General features: G+C 41.1%; 1 protein-coding gene across 1 annotated transcript; it reads left to right on the top strand.

Moving 5' to 3' along the window:
• Positions 1 to 211: 211 nt before the first annotated feature.
• On the top strand, positions 212 to 4,189 carry MAGEB17 (MAGE family member B17). Its single transcript, XM_028842068.2, has 2 exons — positions 212 to 504; positions 3,058 to 4,189. The coding sequence occupies exons 1-2, from the start codon at positions 332 to 334 to the stop codon at positions 4,115 to 4,117; spliced, it is 1,233 nt and encodes a 410-aa protein (XP_028697901.2). The 5' UTR covers positions 212 to 331; the 3' UTR covers positions 4,118 to 4,189.
• Positions 4,190 to 20,269: the final 16,080 nt, after the last annotated feature.

Genomic DNA, 20,269 nt, shown 5'->3' on the forward strand with positions numbered 1-20,269 from the left:
GGAGGGTCTCAGGGAAGGGAGAATCTTGGTCTGGTGGGGGCAGCCCCAGCTGTGCATAGTGGAGCCCCAGAAACTGACTCGAATCAAGGTGAGGACCCTGAGTGACATAAGGGAATGGTTATCAGCAAAAAATAAAAACAAAAGTAAAAAAATGCTTCATCTTGTCAGTCATAACAAAGACCTCAGCTGAGGATCCCCTTTTTTCTGCTTAGATGCTCTAACGAGGGTAGTGACTCTGTCTAAAGGCAATAGCACAGGTCAGCTGAGGGAGGAGAACTGGACACTCACTGGAGTCCCGGAGAGGACACTGAGTACACTGGAGAGGACTTCTATGCAAAAAGAGGCCCTAAGCAGAGCCCCGCCCCTGGGCGACCCCGCAGGGACTTGGTTGGATGTGGCTCACTCCGACTTCCGCCCGCCAGGGAAGCTGCCGGAAGGTGAAGATCTTCATCTGAGGGACGCCACCTCAGGCTACCAGAACCCCAGGACTGGTTGGGTATCAAGGTAAGGACCCCGATCGTGGACTGAAAGGCCCACCCGCACGCAGCCAAGGTGACCACCCTGTGTTCCCCAACCTCCGCCCCCGGGCACCCACCTCCCTCAGCCGCGGGAGGCTCCAGTCAGGCTGTGGCGCTGATTTCTGAGAGGGTACCAGGGAGGGGAGGGTTTGGTGTGAGGGTGAGGCTCCGATTCTGCAGAGGGATGGACACCTAGGCCCTAATCGAAATGAGGCCCCTGATGCTGATGAGGAGACCTCTCCCAAACACAGGAGGCCCACGAGGTGGGCGTGGTAGCGCACACCTGTGATTCCAGTGCTTTGGGAAGCTGAGGCGGGAGGATTACCTTAGCCTAGCAGTTCCAGACCAGCCTGAGCAACAAAGCAAGACCCTCTTTCTCCAAGAAAGAAAAGAATAAAAACTAGCGGGACATGGTGGCCGGCGCCTGTGGTCCCAGCGACTCGGGAGGCTGACGCGGGAGGATCGCGAGAGCCTAGCAGATGGAAGCTGCAGTGAGCCATGGTCACGCCATGAACGTGGCGACAGACAGAGACCCCGTGTCTGTCACAAAGAAAAAAAAAAAAAAAGAAAAAAGCAAGAGAGCCAGGGAGAGCCCGAGAGCCAGGTTTCTGCTGCCCTGTTGTCAGCTCTGGGAGACCCCGTGCAGACATAGCCAGACTGGGCATGCCCTGACTTTCCCTTTAGCAACTTTGGGACGTGAGACCTTGGGCCTGGACCTGGCTGACTTAGGTCAGTGAAGCGACCTGAGTCGCGTCCCAAAGAGTTGGAGGTCCCACCCTGAGGCAAGTTCAGAACCCTGAGGTAGAGCAGTGGGGTCCCCTAGAGTCCCACCCCAGCTGTCACGCCTTGAAGGCCCTAAACAGCCTTGAGAGGATGTGGCTTACCCTGAATGTACAAATCTGATGTCCCATTGAAGCAAGGACCTTGCTGTGAAGGGTGCTGCCTGTGATGAGCTGAGGATGGAGTCCCAGGACTGGTCAAGTAGCAAGGTGAAGATCCTGAGCCCTCAGCAGACAGGGCTGCACAGAGGGTGTCAGCAGAGGAGGGCTTTGGTTGCAAGACTGGCTGCCCCAGGTCAGCAGAGAAAGGAGTCCCAGTCTCTGTGGGGAGTGAAGGTAAAAAAAAATCCTGCATGAGGAGGGAGGAAAATGACCACTCCAAAACACAGGAGAGGACATAAAGTCTCAGCTCTGCTGTGCGCCCTGGGAAACCATGGGCAGAGCCATTAGCATTTGGTGATCCTGGTGTCCTGAAGGGGTCAGGGTGGTGTCTCAGAGAAGTGGCTCTTTTGCACCAATGGGCGAGGCCCCATTCATGGCAGGATAGGAAGGAGGACTTAGTCCCTGGTGGGAGTCAAGGGGAGAACACTGAATGACAAGAGGGAGCCCCTCCCAGGGAGAAGTAGACCACATAGAGCACCACCCCTACCCTCACCCCTGGGAGACCCAGGCACGTTGGCGTGGTGAGTGGCATTTCCTCCCAGGGCATCTCAGGGAGGTGAAGAGCCTGGGTAAAAGGGACAGCCTCAAGACAGCTGCTGGAGGTTGTTAAGCTGTTGCCAGGAGTCAAGGTGAGGACCCTGAGGACCGAGGGGACCACCCATGTGTAACTGCGGGGCCAACACAGAAAATCTCCGCTGCTCCCAGTCTTGGGAAATGATGAGCATTTGTGGCCAGCTGAGGTGACCGTCACTACTTCCTCGGGGTATTTCAGAATGGAGGGGCTGGTATGAGGGAATAAGTCTCAGGTTAAGACAGGAGTGTTTTCCAGGTAGTGATGGGAGTCAGGGTTAAGACTCTGAGTGAAGGCTGAGGAGAGCACTCACCTGGATCTGGGAGCACCACAAAGTCTGGCTTCCCTCTCAGGCCTGGGAAACCCCGGGAGAGGGAGTCGAATAGAGGGCCCCTCACTTCTAGCCCATGGGGGCTCAGGGTGGACAGGGCCTGGAGCTGAGGCTGGAGGAATCTGGTGGGCTGAGGGACATGTCTCATATCCTGCCTAAGTGAGGACTAACAGGGCCACCCAGCCCAGAACATCAGAGGCTCTGAGAGTCCAGACCCTGCTACCAGTCCAGAAAGGCCATGAACAGAGGTGGCTGGAGGGGCCTCATGCTTTCTTTCCCCTTGGGGTGGGGGCGGGGTCTCAGGAAGGTGAGGGCCTTGACCTGAAGGGAAGGGCCTCAGATAGTGAGGACCCTGAGGAGTGTGGAGCCACTGGCCCCAAATTAGTAAGAGGACCTCAGGATCCCTCCCTATGTCAGAGGTTTGAGGCCCCAGACAGGGATGTCAAGCCCAGATGCCTCAGTTTCCCCTCAGAGGAAACAGAGAAGTGAGGATCTTGGTCCCAGGCAGGGCTGGCAGGCTGCAGGGCAAGGAGCACTGTAACTTCTTCCCCAGGGTCCCCAGGGGACAGGCTGCCCTGGAGAACAGGAGCCAGGTGGGGCTGTGGAGCAGGGTCCTCAAGGACACCTGCATGGGGGCCTCCTTAAGGTGATACCTCCCCACTGAGGGGCTCACGCCCTCTGTTCCTCCTGCTCCAGGTGCCCACCTCCTGCACCCTCTTGCCTGCTGCCCCTGAGCACAGTCATCATGCCTCGCGGTCAGGAGAGTAAGCGCCGTGCCCGTGAAAAACGCCGCCAGGCTCGAGGTGAAGACCGATGTCTCAGGGGTGCTCAAGCCACCGCAGCAGAGAAGGAAAAGCTGCCATCCTCCTCCTCGCCTGCATGCCAGAGTGCTCCCCAGAGCTTCCCCGCTGCGGGCATTCCTCAGGAGTCCCAGAGAGCCAGCTACCCCAGCTCTCCTGCTGCAGCTGTGTCACTCACAAGTTCTGAGGAAGGTGCCAAGGGCCAAAAGGGGGAAAGTCCCAACTCCTTCCAAGGCCCGTCCTCCTCTGAGAGCACAGGAAGAGATCTTCTGAACAGGAAGACGGGCGAATTGGTGCAGTTCCTGCTCAACAAGTATATAAGGAAAGAGCCCATTACGAGGGAAGCCATGCTGAAGGTTATCAACAGAACATACAAGCAGCACTTCCCTGAGATCCTCCGGAGAAGCGCTGAGAACGTAGAGGTGGTCTTTGGCCTCTACCTGAAGGAAATGGACCCCAGCCGTCAGTCCTATGTGCTTGTCAGCAAGCTGGACTTTCCCGATCAAGGAAGCTTGGGCGATGATGGGGGTTTTCCCCGGAGCGGGCTCCTGATGGTTCTCCTGAGCACCATCTTCATGCATGGCAACCGTGCCACTGAGGAAGAGATGTGGGAATGCCTGAATGCATTGGGGATGTATAAGGGTAGGAAGCACTTCATCTATGGGGAGCCCCAGGAGCTTCTCACCAAAGATTTGGTGCGAGAGGGGTACCTGGAGTACCGGCAGGTGCCCAGCAGTGATCCTCCACGCTGTGAGTTCCTGTGGGGTCCCAGGGCCCATGCTGAAACCAGCAAAATGAAAGTCCTGGAGTTTGTGGCCAAGCTCAATGATACCGTTGCCAGTACCTACAAGTCCCAGTATGAGGAGGCTCTGAGAGAGGAGGAAGAACAAGCCAGAGCCAGAGCAGCAGCCAGGGCTAGCGCCAGGGCCAGGGTTAGCAGGTCCTCTCAGCCGTAGTGAAGTCTCAGGCAATCCTCACTAAGAGATTGAAAAGGGCTGTCCACCATCTCAGTATTTGGGGGTGAGGTGGGGCTAGAGGGAGCCCAAGACATGTGTCCTTCTCGTGTTCTGGTTATTTGCAAGCCACTTGTAGATTCCCTCTTTTTCTTCTGTGTCTACCGTGTGTTCCTTTGAAAGAGATTGACTTTGATTCAGAATCTAAATTCATGAATTAGGTGCCTCACAAAATTATTACTGTTTATCACATTGAAGAGTGATGTTCTTGTATTCTGTAAAATGAATTGGAAATTTTTACTTATTAGATTGTGATCTAGTGCAAGAAGAAATAGCAATGGAATAGGGATTGGCTTTAAACTGTGAAACAACCAAACGCTGCATCAGTTGGGATTAGAAGACGGTGGGAAAAAAGTGTCACTTGATTGGCAACCTTTGACATTTAAAAATCTTATTTCTTTAAGTCTTTTGTTGTGATCAAATAAAAAGCTATATACTCACAGTTGCTATGTGTATTCAAGAATGTTGGAGAAATTAAATCATCATAAAGGAGAACACTTGTTCACTGGCTCTTTTGTTCCTTGTGCTAGGCAGTTCTTGTGTTGCTCTAAAGGCATACCTGAGACTGGGTAATTTCTAAAGAAAAGAGGTTGACTTCGCTCACGGTTCACCAGGCTGTATGAGCATGGCACCAGCAACTGCTTCTGGGGAGGCCTTGGGGAGCTTTTTCTCATGCCAGGAGGGGAAGAAGGTGCAGGCATGTCACGTGGCAACAGTGGGTGGAAGACAGCCAAGCAGAGCGGGTATGGGAGGTGCCACATGCTTTCAAATGACCAGATCTTGTAAGAAGTCACTCACTATGGCCAGGGCACCACCATGCCATGAGGGACCCTCCTTAATGGTCCAAACACCTCCCACCAGGCCCCACCTCCAACACTGGGAATTACATCTCAACCTGACATTTGGAGGGGACAAACATCCGAATTACATCATTCACCAAACATGAATTGAACATCTGCTCTTTGAGAGTCTTCATGCTAGTTCTGGGAAAGCACAGACAAAGAAGACTCAGCCCCTCACAATGATATTTTAGAATCCAAGAGCAGCTCTCCTATTAGGAACACGGTGGGGTTGGGGGGCGGGGCGGAAGAGACACATTGGAATACCTAAGGGGCAATCAAGGGACTGGAGAGGAGGGAGGAGATTCAAGATAGGATCCTCCCCCCATTGCCCCTCCCCTACTATAAATGCCCTGGGACAGGGCAGGCTGGGAACTTGGGACACTGCCAGTCCCTCAGTAGGAGGGCATTTCAAGTTAGCCTGCCTCAGGGGAATGAGAGAGTTAATACACAAAAATCTTCACTGTCATTAGAGAGTAATCCCAGCTACTTGAGTGGCTGAGGCACGAGAATCACTTGAATTGGGGAGGCAGAACCTGCGGTGAGCTGAGATCACACCACTGCATTCCAGCCTGGGCGACAGAACGAGACTCTGTTTCAATAAATAAATACATAAATAAATAAAATAAGTGTGATGAATTTACTTTCTTATCATAATGAACTATATCCAAAGAGTCGGCATTATGATTTATGAGAAAATGCTAGCAACATCCCTATTAAAACGAGGACAAGGATAGTTTTTATTACCGTTGCTGTTTAACTTTTAGAACAAATTTTAGCCAAAACAATTAGACAGAAAAATAAATCAAAAGTCGTAAAAACTGGAAAGGAGTGAGTCAAGTTGTCATTTCTTATGGATAAAAGATTTTGTTTTGCTAGAAAACCTAATAGAATGAACTAAAAAAAGTTACAAATAATAGGAAATTTGAGTACGTTTCTAGGTATAAAGTTAATATACAGAAAACAATAGCTTTCACACAAATAAACAACAACTAATCACAAGATGTACTGGAGAAGCCAGGCACAGTGGCACACATGGTAGTCCCAGCTACTCCAGAGGCTGAGGCAGGAGGATTGCTTGATCCCACGAGTTTGAGTCCAGCCTGGACAATGTAGCAAGACCCCATCTCTAAATATATATACTGGAGAAGACCCTACTTACAATAGCCACAATAGCCAAAAAAATGAAATGCCTGGAAATAATAAGAAATATACAAAATTTATATAAAGAAAATGTTTAAAGGATCTTGAGGGATAAAAGAAATATATACTATATCCTTGGATAGAATGACTCAATATCATAAAAATGTTGGTTCTCCCTAAATTAACCTATAAATTTAGCAGATCCTCAATAAAAATTCTATGGACTTTTGGGGAAAATATAGAAGTCGAATCTAAAGTTTTTATGAAAAAATTAACAAGCAAGAAAACCCAGTAAATCTCTGAAATGTAAAAGTTCTAATGGGGGGACTAGGTCTATCAGATATTAAAATGTTGCAAAAGTATAAAAGTATTAAAAGTAATGCATGAGTATAGGGATCAGTTGAACACATGAGAAATTTCAGAAATAAATCTAAGTACACATGATAATTTAGTAGATGATAAAGACAACATTTTAAATCAGTGTGGAAAAGATGGATTGACTAATAAACGATGCTGGAACAACAGGGTAGTATCTTTAAAAATGTATTTTGGGGCCGGGCGCCGTGGCTCATGCCTGTAATCTCAGCACTTTGAGAGGCTGAGATGGGCGGATCACGAGGTCAGGAGTTCGAGACCAGCCTGGCCAACATGGTGAAACCCCGTCTGTACAGCCAGGCATGGTGGCACGCACCCATAATCCCAGCTACTCAGGAGGCTGAGGCAAGAGAATCGCTTGAACCCGGGAGGCGGAGGTTGTAGTGATCCAAGGTCACACCAATGTACTCCAGCCTGGGCAACAGGGTGAGACTCCGTCTCGGTTCTTTACAGCATCTCTCACAAATATAAGTAAATATGAATGTGCACTATTCAAACATAAATAAATATGACAGAACATGTATGTAAATAAATGCCATGCAACATGCAAATATAAATAAATATAAACATGCACTAAACTTTTAAACAAAAAACTTGGTACTACAAAAATACTAGAAAAAAACAGAGTCCTTTAAAAAAATATATAGTGCATAAAGCCATTATAAGTAATGCACCACTTTAAAAAGACAAATACATGCAAAAATATTTTCATGGCAACAAAATGCCATAAGCAAAATCAAGAGACCAAAGGATTATTTTAACTTTTATAATATTCAAAGACAATGTCTCTAAATATATCTTCTAGATGACAAGAACAAAAAGATAAAATCACTGTAAAAGATGAAGAAAGAATATCAGTTAGCTATTGCCATAATAATGCTGAGTAACAACCCATCCTTAAACTCAGTGGCATAAAAAAATAAGCATTTATAGGCCGGGCATGGTGGCTCACGCCTGTAATCCCAGCACTCTGGGAGGCTGAGGCAGGCAGATTACTGGAGGACAGGAGTTCCAGACCAACCAGGCCAACATGGCAAAATCCCATCTCTACTAAAAATAAAAAAATTAGCTGGGCATGGTGGCTCACGTCTGTAGTCCCTACAGAACACAATCCCATTTACAATAGCCACACACACACACACACACACACACACACACACACACACACACAAAAATAAAATACCTAGAAATACATCTAACCACGGAAGTGAAAGCTCCCAACAAGGAGAATTACAAAACACTGCTGAAAGAAAGCATAGATGACACAAACAAATAGAAAAACATTCCATGCTCATGGATTGGAAGAATCAATAAATGGCCACAATGTTCAAAGCATTATACACATTCAACAGTATTCTTATCAAAATATCAATGTCATTTTTCACAGAATTAGAAAAAACTATTCTAAAATTCATATAGAACCAAAAAAGAACCTGAATAGTCAAAGCAATCCTAAGTAAATGAAACAAAGCCGGAGGCATCACGTTACCTGACTTCAAACTACACTATAAGGCCACAATAACCAAAACAGCATGGTATTGGTACAAAAACAGACAAGAAGACCAAGAAAAAGAATAGAAAACTCAGATATAAAGCTGCACAGCTACTATCATCTGATCTTTGACAGTGCTAACAGAAACAAGCCATGGGGAAAGGACTACCTAGTCAATAAATGGTGCTAGCATAACTGGCTAGCCATATGCAGAAGAATGAAACTAGACCCCTACCTTTTACCATATGCAAAAATTAACTTAAGATGAACTAAAGATTTGAATGTAATACCTCAAACTACAAAAATCCTAGAAGAAAACCTAGGAAATACCTTCTTGATATAGGCTTTGGCAAATAATTTATGGCTAAGTCCCCAAAAGCAATTGCAACAAAAACAAAAATTGACAAGTGGGACCTAATTAAACAAAAGAGCTTCTGCACAACATAAGAAATGATCAGCAGACTAAGCAGGCAACCTACAGAATGGGAGAAAATATTCACAAAATATGCATCAGACAAAGATCTAATATCTAGAATCTATAAGGAACTTAAACAAATCAACAAGCAATAAACAACCCCATTAAAAAATGGGCAAAGCGTATAGCCAAGACAATCCTAAGCAAAAAGAACAAAGCTGGAGGCATCACGCTACCTGACTTCAAACTATTCTACAAGGCTACAGTAACCAAAATAGCATGGAACTGGTATAAAAATAGACACATAGACCAATGGAACAGAATAGAGATCTCAGAAATAAGACTTCACATCTACAACCATCTGATCTTTGACAAATATGACAAAACAAGCAATGGGGAAATGATTTCCCATTTAATAAATGGTGCTGGGAAAATTGGCTAGCCATATGCAGAGAATTGAAACTGGACCCCTTCTTTACACCTTATACAAAAATTAACTCAAGATGGATTAAAGACTTAAATGTAAAACCCAAAACTATAAAATCCCTAGAAGAAAATCTAGGCAATGCCATTCAGGAGGCATGGGCAAAGATTTCATGATGGAAACGTCAAAAGCAATTGCAACAAAAGCAAAAATTGACAAATGGGATCTAGTTAAACTAAAGAGATTCTGCACAGCAAAAGAAGCTATCATCAGAGTGAACAGACAACCTACAGAATGGGAGAATATTTTTGCAATCTATCCATCTGACAAAGGTCTAATACCCAGAATCCACAAAGGTCTAATACCCAGAAGCTTAAACAAATTTAAAAGAAAAAAGCAAATAACCCCATTAAAAATGGGCAAAGGACATGAAAGGACACTTCTCAAAAGAATACATTCATGCGGCCAACAAATATATGAAAAAAAAGCTCAACATCACTGATCATTAGAGAAATGCAAATCAAAACCCCAGTGAGATACCATCTCATGCCAGTCAGAATGGCGATTATTAAAAAGTCAAAAAACAACAGATGCTGGTGAGGCTGTGGAGAAATAGGAACGCTTTTTACACTGTTGGTGGGAATGTAAATTAGTTCAACCATTGTGGAAGGTAGTGTGGCAATTCCTCAAAGACACAGAACCAGAAATACCATTTGACCCAGCAATCCCATTACTGGGTATATACCCAAAGGAATATAAATCACTCTATCATAAAGATACATACACTCGTATGTTCATTGTAGCACTATTCACAATAGCAAAGACATGGAATCAACCCAAATGCCCATCAATGATAGATCGGATAAAGAAAATGCCATGGTGGCTCATGCCTGTAATCCCAGCACTTTGGGAGGCTGTGGTGGGTGGAACACTTGAGGTGAGCAGTCTGAGACCAGCCTGGCCAACATGGTGAAACCCCATCTCTACTAATAATACAAAAATTAGCCAGGCATGGTGGTGCATGCCTGTAATCCCAGTTTCTTGGGAGACTGAGGTGGTTAGAATCGCTTGAACCTGGGAGGTGGAGGTTGTAGTGAGCTGAGATCATGCCATTGCACTCCAGCCTGGGTGACAGAGTGAGACTCCGTCTCAAAAAAAAAAAAGAAAGCAAATGTGGTACATATATACCACGGAATACTATGTGACCATAAAAAAGGAATAAGATCATGTCCTTTGTAGGGATATGGATGGAACTGGAAGCCATTATCCTCAGCAAGCTAACAAAGGAACAGAAAACCAAACACACCACATGTTCTCACTTATAAGTGGGAGCTGAACAATGAGAACACGTGGACACAGGGAAGGGAACAACACACACTGGGGACTGTCAGGGGGTGGGGGGAGGGAGAGCATTAGGATCAATAGCTAATGCACGTGGGGCTTAATACCTAGATGATGGGTTGATAGGTGCAGCAAACCACCATGGCACACATTTACCTATGTAACAAACCTGCACATCCTGCACATGCACCCCGGAACTTAAAATGAAATAAAATAAAATAAAAATAATTATTAAAAATGGGCAAAGGATGTGAACAGATGTTTCTCAAAAAAAAAAAAAAAAAGACATACAAGTGGCCAAGAAACATATGAAAAAAATGCTCTTCATCACTAATCGTCAGAGAAATGCAAATCAAAACCATTACGAGATACCTTCTCATACTAGTCAGAATGGCGATTATTAAAAAGTCAAAAAATAACAGATGCCGGCAAGGCTGTGGAGAAAAGGGAACACTTTCACACTGTTAGTGGGAATGCAAATTAGTTCAGCCACCGTGGAAAGCAGTTTTGAAATTTCTCAAAGAACTTAAAACAGAACTACCATTCGACCCAGCAATCCCATTACTGGATATACACCCAAAGGAAAATAAATCATTCTACAAAAAAGACACATGCACTTATATGTTCATCACAGCACTATTCACAGTAGAAAAGATATGGAATCAGCCTAGGTGCCCATCAACAGTGGATTGGATAAAGAAAATGTGGTACATATACACTATGGAATACTAAGCAGCCATATAAAAGAACAAAATCATGTCTTTTGCAGCAATGTGGATGCAGCTGAAGGCCATTATCCTAGCGAACTAATGCAGGAAAAGAAAAGCAAATACCACATGTTCTCACTTATAAGTGGGAGCTAAGCACTGAGTACACATGGACATAAAGATGGGATCAATAGATACCAGGAACTACTGCGGGGGGCGGGGGGAGGGCAGCAAGCAAAGGCTGAAAAACTACCTATTGGGTACTATGCTCACCACCTGGGTGATGGGATTATTCATACCCCAAACTTCAGCATCATGCAACATACCCATGTAATAAACCTGTACATGTACCCCCTGAAGGTGAAGTAAAAGTTGAAATTGTATTTTTTAAAAAAGAAATAAAATTATGGTGACCACTAAAAAAAAAGAGAGAGACTATTTCTATTAACACTGTTTGTCCTATGCTAATCTCTTGCTGATTTTGGTAATACACCCTGAATCTCAAGTTTGTCATCTATCACCTTCAAAAACATATTTCTATCTTGTGCCTCTGAATTCCTTTCCTCAATGAAACAAAATAAAGACACCTAGTATATGATTGATGGTTTTGGTAACAAAATTTTAAAATTTCTTTCATTTTGATCTCACAGATTAGATTTAATCTTTGACCAAGGTTTCTCAATCTTGCCACTATTGATATTTTGAACCAGATCATTCTTTGTCATGGGGGACTGCCCTGTGCATCATAGGTTGTTCAGCAGCATCCCTGGCCTCTACTGATTAGATGCTTGTACCACTCTCCAGTTCTGATAACCAAAAATATCTCCAGACATTGCCAAATGTATTCTGGATGGCAAAATCACACGTTCAGTCTTTGATTTTTTATATTCAGGGGTTTCTTAAAGATTTGATCATAGCTTTTGGCATTAGATACTGCCAGGAAAATAATTTGACTTCTTCAACTAATAAGTATAGTTTGAGAAGTTGTCAAAGAAAATACCACAGCATTTAACAGAAATGATCAATGACAAGGTTACATCTTAACCAGGCACCTCCTGAACAACTGATAAGTGCAAGCTAAGTAAGTTATTTTATTATTGCCTACATTGTCAACCTAAGGAAAATCCTTGTTCTTTATTTAAGGACATCACACTAAAGCTATTTTCTGTTAACTGTAGTGAAAAACCACTTCCAGAATGGTGGTATAAGAACATCTGAAGCCAGGCGCGGTGGCTCAAGCCTGTAATCCCAGCACTTTGGGAGGCCGAGACGGGCGGATCACGAGGTCAGGAGATCGAGACCATCCTGGTTAACACGGTGAAACCCCGTCTCTACTAAAAAATACAAAAAACTAGCCGGGCGAGGTGGCGGGCGCCTGTAGTCCCAGCTACTCGGGAGGCTGAGGCAGGAGAATGGCGTGAACCCGGCAGGCGGAGCTTGCAGTGAGCTGAGATCCGGCCACTGCACTCCAGCCTGGGTGACAGAGCGAGACTCCATCTCAAAAAAAAAAAAAAAAAAAAAAAAAAAAAAAAAAAGAACATCTGAAAATTCACTTCTACATAAAAAGTTCAAGCAACACTGTAAACAAACTAGACCTAACATACCTCATCCAACGAAATCAGAATACATGTTCATGTCAAGTGCACATGGAGCATTGTCAAAAACAGACCATATGTTGGGCCACAAAAACACATCTCAATAAATTTTTTATAACTAGAAATTATACAAAGTACATTCTCCAAACACAGTGAAAGGAAATTAGAAATCAATAACAGAAGGAAATTTAGGAAATTCATACACTTGTAAGAACTAAATAACATACTCCTAAATAACCAGTAGGTCAAAGAAAACAATCACAATAGAAATTAGAAAATATTTTGAGGTGAATGAGAACGGAAATACAACATACCAAAACTTACGAGATACCGCTAAAGCAGTACTCAGAAATTTACAGTTGTAAATGCTTATATTAAGAAAGGACAATCTCAAGTTAATAACCTAATCTTCCACCTCAAAAATTATCAAAAGAAGAGCAAGCTAATCCCAAAGCAAGCAGAAGGAAGGAAATAATAAAGATTAGAACAGAAATAGATGAGAGAGAGAATAGAAAAACAATAAAGAAAATCAATGAAACCAAAAGTGGGTTATTTAAGAAGATCAATGAAACTGACAAACCTTTAGCTATACAGACCAAGAGAAATAAGGAGAATACTCTAAAACCAGGAATGAAAAAAAGGGACATCATCACTAACCTTACAGAAATAAAAAAAATTATAAGTATATTCTATGAACAATTATGTGCCAACATATTAGCATAGCCTAGATAAAATGGACCAATACTAAAAAGACAAAAACTGTCATAACTAACTCCAGAAATGACTGAAAACTTAATAGACCTATTAAGTAGGAGTAAAGAGATTGAAATAATAATAATAAAAACTGTCTACAAAGAAAAAGCTCAAGCTCAAATGTCTTCACTGGTAAATACTACCAAACATTTGAAGAAAAAGTAATGCCAATTATTCATAAACCCTTCCAAAAAAAAAAAAAAGCAGAAGAAGGAACACTTCACAACTCATTCTATGAGGTCCTGACACTAAAACCCAAAGAAGATATCACAAGAAAAGAAAAATAAAACTAATAAAACTATAGACCCATATCCCAAATGAATATAGACACAAAAAAAATCCCAACAAAATACTAGCAAACTAAATCCAGCAACATACAAAAAGGACTATACACCACGACCAAATCTAACCTATTCCAGGAATGCAAACTTGGCTTAACATGTGTAAATTAATTTAAGACATTATATTCATAGACTGAAGGACAAAATCCACATGATCATCTTCATAGATGCATAGAAAGCATTTGACTTTCTGTTCCTGTGTTAGTTTGCTGAGGATGATGGCTTCCAGTTTCATCCATGCCCCTGCAAAAGACATGATCTCATTCCTTTTTATGGCTGCATAATATTTCATGGTGTATATGTACCACATTTTCTTTATCCAGTCTATCATTGATGGGCATTTGGGTTGGTCCCATGTCTTTGCTATTGTAAATAGTTCTGCAATAAAAATACGTGTGCATGTGTCTTAATAGTAGAATGATTTATATTCTTTTGGGTATACACCCAGTAATTGAATTACTGGGTCAAATGGTATTTCTGGTTCTAGATCCTTGAGGAATCGCCACACTGCCTTCCATAATGTTTGAACTAATTTACATTCCACCAACAGTGTAAAAGCATTCCTACTTGTTCTCACTCATAAGTGGGAGTTGAACAATGAGAACACATGGACACAGGGAGGGGAACATCACACACCGGGGCCTGTCAGCGGGAGCGGGGTGAGGGGAGGGAGAGCATCAGCATCAATAGCTAATGCACGCAGGCCTTAAAACCTAGATGACTGGTTGATAGATGCAGCAAACCACCATGGCACACGTATACCTGTGTAACAAAACCTGCATGTTCTGCACATGTATCCCAGAACTTAAAGTAAAAAAATAAAAAATAATTTTTTTAAAAAAAGCTGGGCGTGGCGGCTCATGCCTGTAATCCCAGCACTTTGGGAGGCCGAGGCAGGTAGATCACTTGATTCATGAGTTTGAGACAAGCCCTGCCAAAATGGCAAAACTCCATCTCTACTAGAAACACAAAAATTAGCCGGATGTGGTGGCGCGTGTCTGTAATTCCAGTTACTCGGGAGGCTGAGACAGGAGAATCACTTGAACCTGGGAAGCAGAGGTTGAAGTGAGCCAAGATTGCACCACTGCACTCCAGCCTGGGCGACAGAGTGAAAACTTGTCTCAAAACAAAACAAACAAACAAGCAAAAGAAAAAGCATGACAAAATCTAACACTTTTTAAAAATTAAATAAACACACTTAACAAACCAGGAATAGAAGAGAACTTCCTCAAGCAAATGAAGGGCGCTTATAAAAAACTGACAGTTAAATCATATTTGATGGTGAAAGTTTCTGCTTAAGATGAGAAACAATACAAGAATATCTGCTCTTGCTACTTCTAGTCAACCTTGTAGTGGAAGTTCTAGCCAGAGAAGTTAGGCAAAGAAAAGAAATAAAGGCATCGGTTTGAAAAGGAAGATGTAAAGCTATCTCTATTAGCAGATGATATAATCTTGTATATAGAAAATCCTAAGGGATCCACAAAAAATTATTAGAACTAATACATGAGTTCAGTAATTAGGATACTTGATCAGGATACAAGATCAATATGCAGCAATTAATTTTATTTCTATACACTAGCTATAAACAATCCAAAAAGGAAATTAAGAATACCACTCCATTTATAATAGCATCGAAAAGAATAAAATACTTGGGAATAAATTTAACAAAGGAAACACAAGACTTGTATGCCGAAAACTACAGAACATCATTGAAAGAATGTAAATAAAAGACCATGTTTATGGATCGAAAGGCTTAATATTGTTAAGATGGCGATACTCCCCAAATTGATCTTACAGATTCAATGCAATCCCTATCAAAATCCAAATTGCCTGTTTGAAGGCAATTGCCAATTTTCCTTAAGTACGAGGGACTCAGAATAGAAAAAAAAAAAATCTGAAAAAGAACAAAGATGGAAAAGTAATATTTCTTGATTTCAAAACTTACTACAAAGCTACAGTAATCAAAATAGTGTAATACTCACATATGAATAGACATATAGATCAATGGAGCAGAATTGAGAGTCTAGAAATTAACCATTATATTTGTGGTCAATTCATTTCAACAAGAATACCAAGAAAATTAAATGGGGAAATAATAGTCTTTTCAACAAATGGTGCTGGGTCAACTAGATATCTACACGCAAAAGACTAAATTTGGAGTCCTAACTCACCTCATATACAAAAATAACTCCAAATGGATTATAGACCTAAAAATAAGAGATAAAACTATGAAACTCTTAAAAGAAAACGTAGAAGTAAATCCTGACTTATGATTAGATGACGGTTTATTAGATATGACACCAAAAGCATAAGTGACAATAGAAAAAAGAGACAAATTGAACCTTATCAAAATTTAAAACTTTTGTGCTTCAAAATAATATCCTGAAAGTGAAAAGACAACCCACAGAATGGGGAAAATATTTGCAAATCATTTATCTGATAAGGGACTTCCATGTAAAATATACAAGTGACTGCTAACCAGCACAAGGTTTCTTTTTGAGGTGATTAGGGTGTTTTAAAATTAGATAGTGATGCTGGTTGCACAATTCTGTGAATATACTAAAAATCACAGGTATATTTCCAAAAGGTAAATTTTATAGTACATGAATTATCATTAAAGCTATTTTTTTTAAAAAATGAAGTGGGCTTTTCTCCCTGCCTTTTCAGCTGCCCAGAGCCAGCTTGTTTAAATACCTGTGAGCATCCCTTTCCAGAGATTACAAAGTGAAGATGCAGACATATTTATTTTCAAACTTCCCACAAAGGAACCCATTCTTTATCTCTTGGCTGCTTATTGAAAGCATCTGGACTGAGGATACGCAGGACACCTTGAAGCTATGACTGTTTTGCATCCAAAATTACAGGGTTGCAGTTGTTGTTTGTCTTTTCAATTCCTTCAAAAATCAGTGCCTAGGGCAGGAATTTATAGCATTTGTTTACTCTGTTCCTATATCCCTGAGGCAGAGCGGAGAGATAGACAAATAAAAATTGGTAGTCCCACACAGCTCCCTTTCTTTCAAGGTGTCTCACAGACACCTTGATTGGACTGTGGCTTCTTGGGAACATCTCAGGGTAGAAACAGATAGGGCTGGTGATCCAATACCACTCTCCCCAGTTAAGTCACTTCATGGGCTGGAGGGATTATGGAGCCCAGGGCATAGGAAGCACTGATTTTTTAAAAAATAATAATAACTGTAGTAATTAGATTAATCGAATATTCTAGGCACCTTTGTAATAAAATATGACATCTTTTCATCTTTCCTGACAGATTAATGGTTCAGAGAATGATATTAAAAGCCAACTTTTTCTTAGCTCTGTGTCTCCTGGTTCCTCAGCCTCACTCTATATTTGTGGAATGATTTAAGTATTAGTTCAAGAATTCATCATGAAGCAAACAGAATGATGTTCCCACTTCACAAACCCAGAGAACTACACAGATTAGGTCATTTCACTTCTGCAGAGACTTGTTTTGATAAATTCAAATACCCAAAGGGCATAGACATTAGCCTTGGTGGATTAATGGCTACTAATTCAATCTTGTGGAAAGAAAGCCTTACTAATGATTAGGTTTTCAATCTTGCAAGACCTGGACCAGCAACGTCTCCAAGATTCTTTATTCCATACTATATGTAGCAAAGAAATAAGGTGGTTAATGTAACAGAATTGTTGTGAGAACTTTGCTTACACTAGGTATGAATCCTTGGTCTACCACTTACTAGCTGGGTAACTTTGGATATGTTACTTAACCTCTCTGGGTCATATTTTCTGTATCTATCACATTGTGATGATAATCCCTAACTTACAAGAGTGTCGTAAGAATTGCAAATGACATGAGGAGATGCACAACTTAACTAGTAATTAAAGAAACAGAAAGCCAGACTGCAAAGAGATACCATTCTACACCCATACAATTGGGAAAATAGGAAGCCTGACAATATCAAGTATTGAAAAGGAGATGAAGCAATAGGTCTCTTATGTAATGTATCGCTCATACATTGTATATTGTTCCAAATGATTTGGAAAACAACATAACATTATATCATAAAGTTGAACAGTTTTAAACTCTGTGAAACAGCAATTCTACTGCCAGGTATATACCCAAAGGAAACTCTTGCCCATGGTTATTCAAAAATATATACAAAAATGTTTATATCAGCACCTTTCAAAATAGCAAAACTTTTTGAAACAACCCAAATGCCCATGACAGGAGAATGGGTAAACTAATTGTGATACATTCACACAATGGAATATTAAACAGCAGTGAAAATGATGGAACCACAACTACTTGCAACAATATGTTGAGTGAAGACCAAGTACAATATTCTTTCACAAAGTTCAGTGCAAGTCAAAACATGTATTTATATTAAAGCTTATGACACGTGTCCAAACAAAACAAAAAGACAATGGGACAATAAACACAATATTAATATAGTGGCTATCTCTGAGGGAGAGGCAGGATGGGAGAGGGGCAGAGTACAGAGTTAAAGTAAGTTTTTGGTATGTTCAAATTTCTGCATTAAATAGCAGGTTCATGGATGGTCATGGAATAATAAATAACATGTATTATTAACATTATAAATGCAGGTGAGGTGGATCCAGGTTTTGTAGGGACTTCTTTTGGAAAAGTAATATGAAGTTATACACGTTCAATATCCTTGGCCACTCCAATGCTCCTTTACATGAGGGGAAGTGTGATGGAGAAGTCAGAATGGAAAGAGAGTGTTCTTAACTGATCCTGTTTGAAATATCTTTCTTTTTCAGATTTTACAAAACCTATATGGCCATGACAACACATTGCTCATGTTCTGCCAGGGGCATGGAAGAGGCCTCTGCAATTGAGGGGCCTGAAGCTTAAGCTTTAGTGGCTTCATGGTAAATGCATCTCTAAGGAAGTTAGATGTAAAGGGCACTAGATGGCTCTAGTTTGGGCTCTAAAACTAGAGCTGTATGTCGTCAGGCAGGCCAATTACCTCCTCTGAACCTCAGCTTCTTTCTCTGTGAAACGATGGATCAAGCAGTATCTTCAAACTTAAACATCCTGCAATTCTGTTAGTGAAGTTTATGGACTCATTTAATAGACACACAGTGTGAAGTCTATGTCATCAATACAATGTGTTTACAATGGGTTTTAAGTTAAAACTCTGTCATCTCCTATGTAGCCTGTGATAGTAGAATTTATACTGAAAAGATTAATGGCAGCACAAAAGAAAATTCTTTAGCACAGAATTTTTGTTCCCTCACAATGTAAATATTTTAAAACATTATGAAAGTGCAAGGCTATTTAATGAGACAGGGAAAGTAAGTTATATATGAAAAGAGGGAACGGAAACAAAGTTAACCCCAATTAACATGCATATTATCTTAAAAGTTAAGACATTATAATGAATAATTACAGGTACGAATAAAAGAGTTCAATAAGAATGAAGGCTGATAACAAAAACAGACAAAAATTAGTCACTTTTTATTTAATTCCAGATACAGAATTTGAGTCCTTTCTTTCCCTAGACTGGGGGGAATACTGTCACCACAGGGTGGTACATAGTCACTCTCTTGTTTTGCTTTCTTTTATTTTCTTTCATCACCAGTTAGCAGCCCTGTGGCTCCATTTCCACTCAAACCAGAAACCCACTTGAACATATTTGTTATATCTCCTTTGACATATATACATTTTTGCAAACTATAAAATGTATGTATTTAAATTCATATAATGGTATTGTCTTGTAGATATCATATTTCTTTTTTTTTTAACTTGAGAGTGCATTTTTAAGATCTTTCCACAATGCAATTGCTCCTAATTCCTGAATAGTATGCATTTCATTTATCCATTTCCCTAGTGATGGATGGCAACAATGCTCCAATGAACAAGTTTATTCATATGCAATTACAAGTGTGTGTGAGGGTGTTATCACATATATAGAGGAGTGGGATTGCCAGCTCATTGGGAATTTGCATAATTTCTCTTAGGATACCAATGCTTTCGTCCACAATAACTGCACCAGTCTACTGCATGCCAGTAGTGCATGCGTTTCGATTTCCTCACCTTTTCACAAATACTTGGAATTTTCAGACTTATTTTTTTGACAACAAAATGAGAATAAAGGTGTATTGCTGTTTTACTTTGCATTATCTGAGGTTGAGCATGTCTTCTTATTCTTGTTTGCCCATTTAAAATTCTCTTTCTGTGTCTTTCTTTTTCATACAAATTGCCCATTTTCCTATTTCTCCTTTCTTTTTCTTGTTGATTTGCTTGATTTCCTTGTATATTGTAGTATTAATCCTTTGACTTTAGTTTTTGATGTTACACAAATTTCCTATTAAGTCACTCACTTATTAATTTTGTATGTGATATCTTTCATTCCAAAATGCCTTAGTGTTGATGTAAACAAGCAATACTTACCTGTCAATTAGACAATAATTAATTTTTTAAATAATTGGAAAAATTCATTTACTGGTAGAAAATCATATGGAAAGAGTGTGATGTTGAGATGTTCAAGGTGAAAAATCTCAGCCTATGTTTCCTTAAACTAATTTTGAGCTACTTTTTAGGTTTTTTGAAAATCAAACACCTTATCCGGATGCAAACACTTCTGTAAAGTGCAATGAGTCAAATAATCATATATGCAGATTGTATGACTTTGACAAAAAGCAGAATTCTGTTTAAGAATGATGT

This window comes from Macaca mulatta, chromosome X, assembly GCF_049350105.2.
Source record: "Macaca mulatta isolate MMU2019108-1 chromosome X, T2T-MMU8v2.0, whole genome shotgun sequence".
Taxonomy (NCBI): domain Eukaryota; kingdom Metazoa; phylum Chordata; class Mammalia; order Primates; family Cercopithecidae; genus Macaca; species Macaca mulatta.

What these genes read in the sequence shown, in the direction of transcription:
- MAGEB17 (XM_028842068.2), top strand. Translation starts at nt 332, where the DNA reads ATGCAAAAAGAGGCCCTAAGCAGAGCCCCGCCCCTGGGCGACCCCGCA. An exon ending in AGGACTGGTTGGGTATCAAG is followed by an intron (nt 505 to 3,057) that starts GTAAGGACCCCG and finishes CTCCTGCTCCAG; the next exon opens with GTGCCCACCTCCTGCACCCT.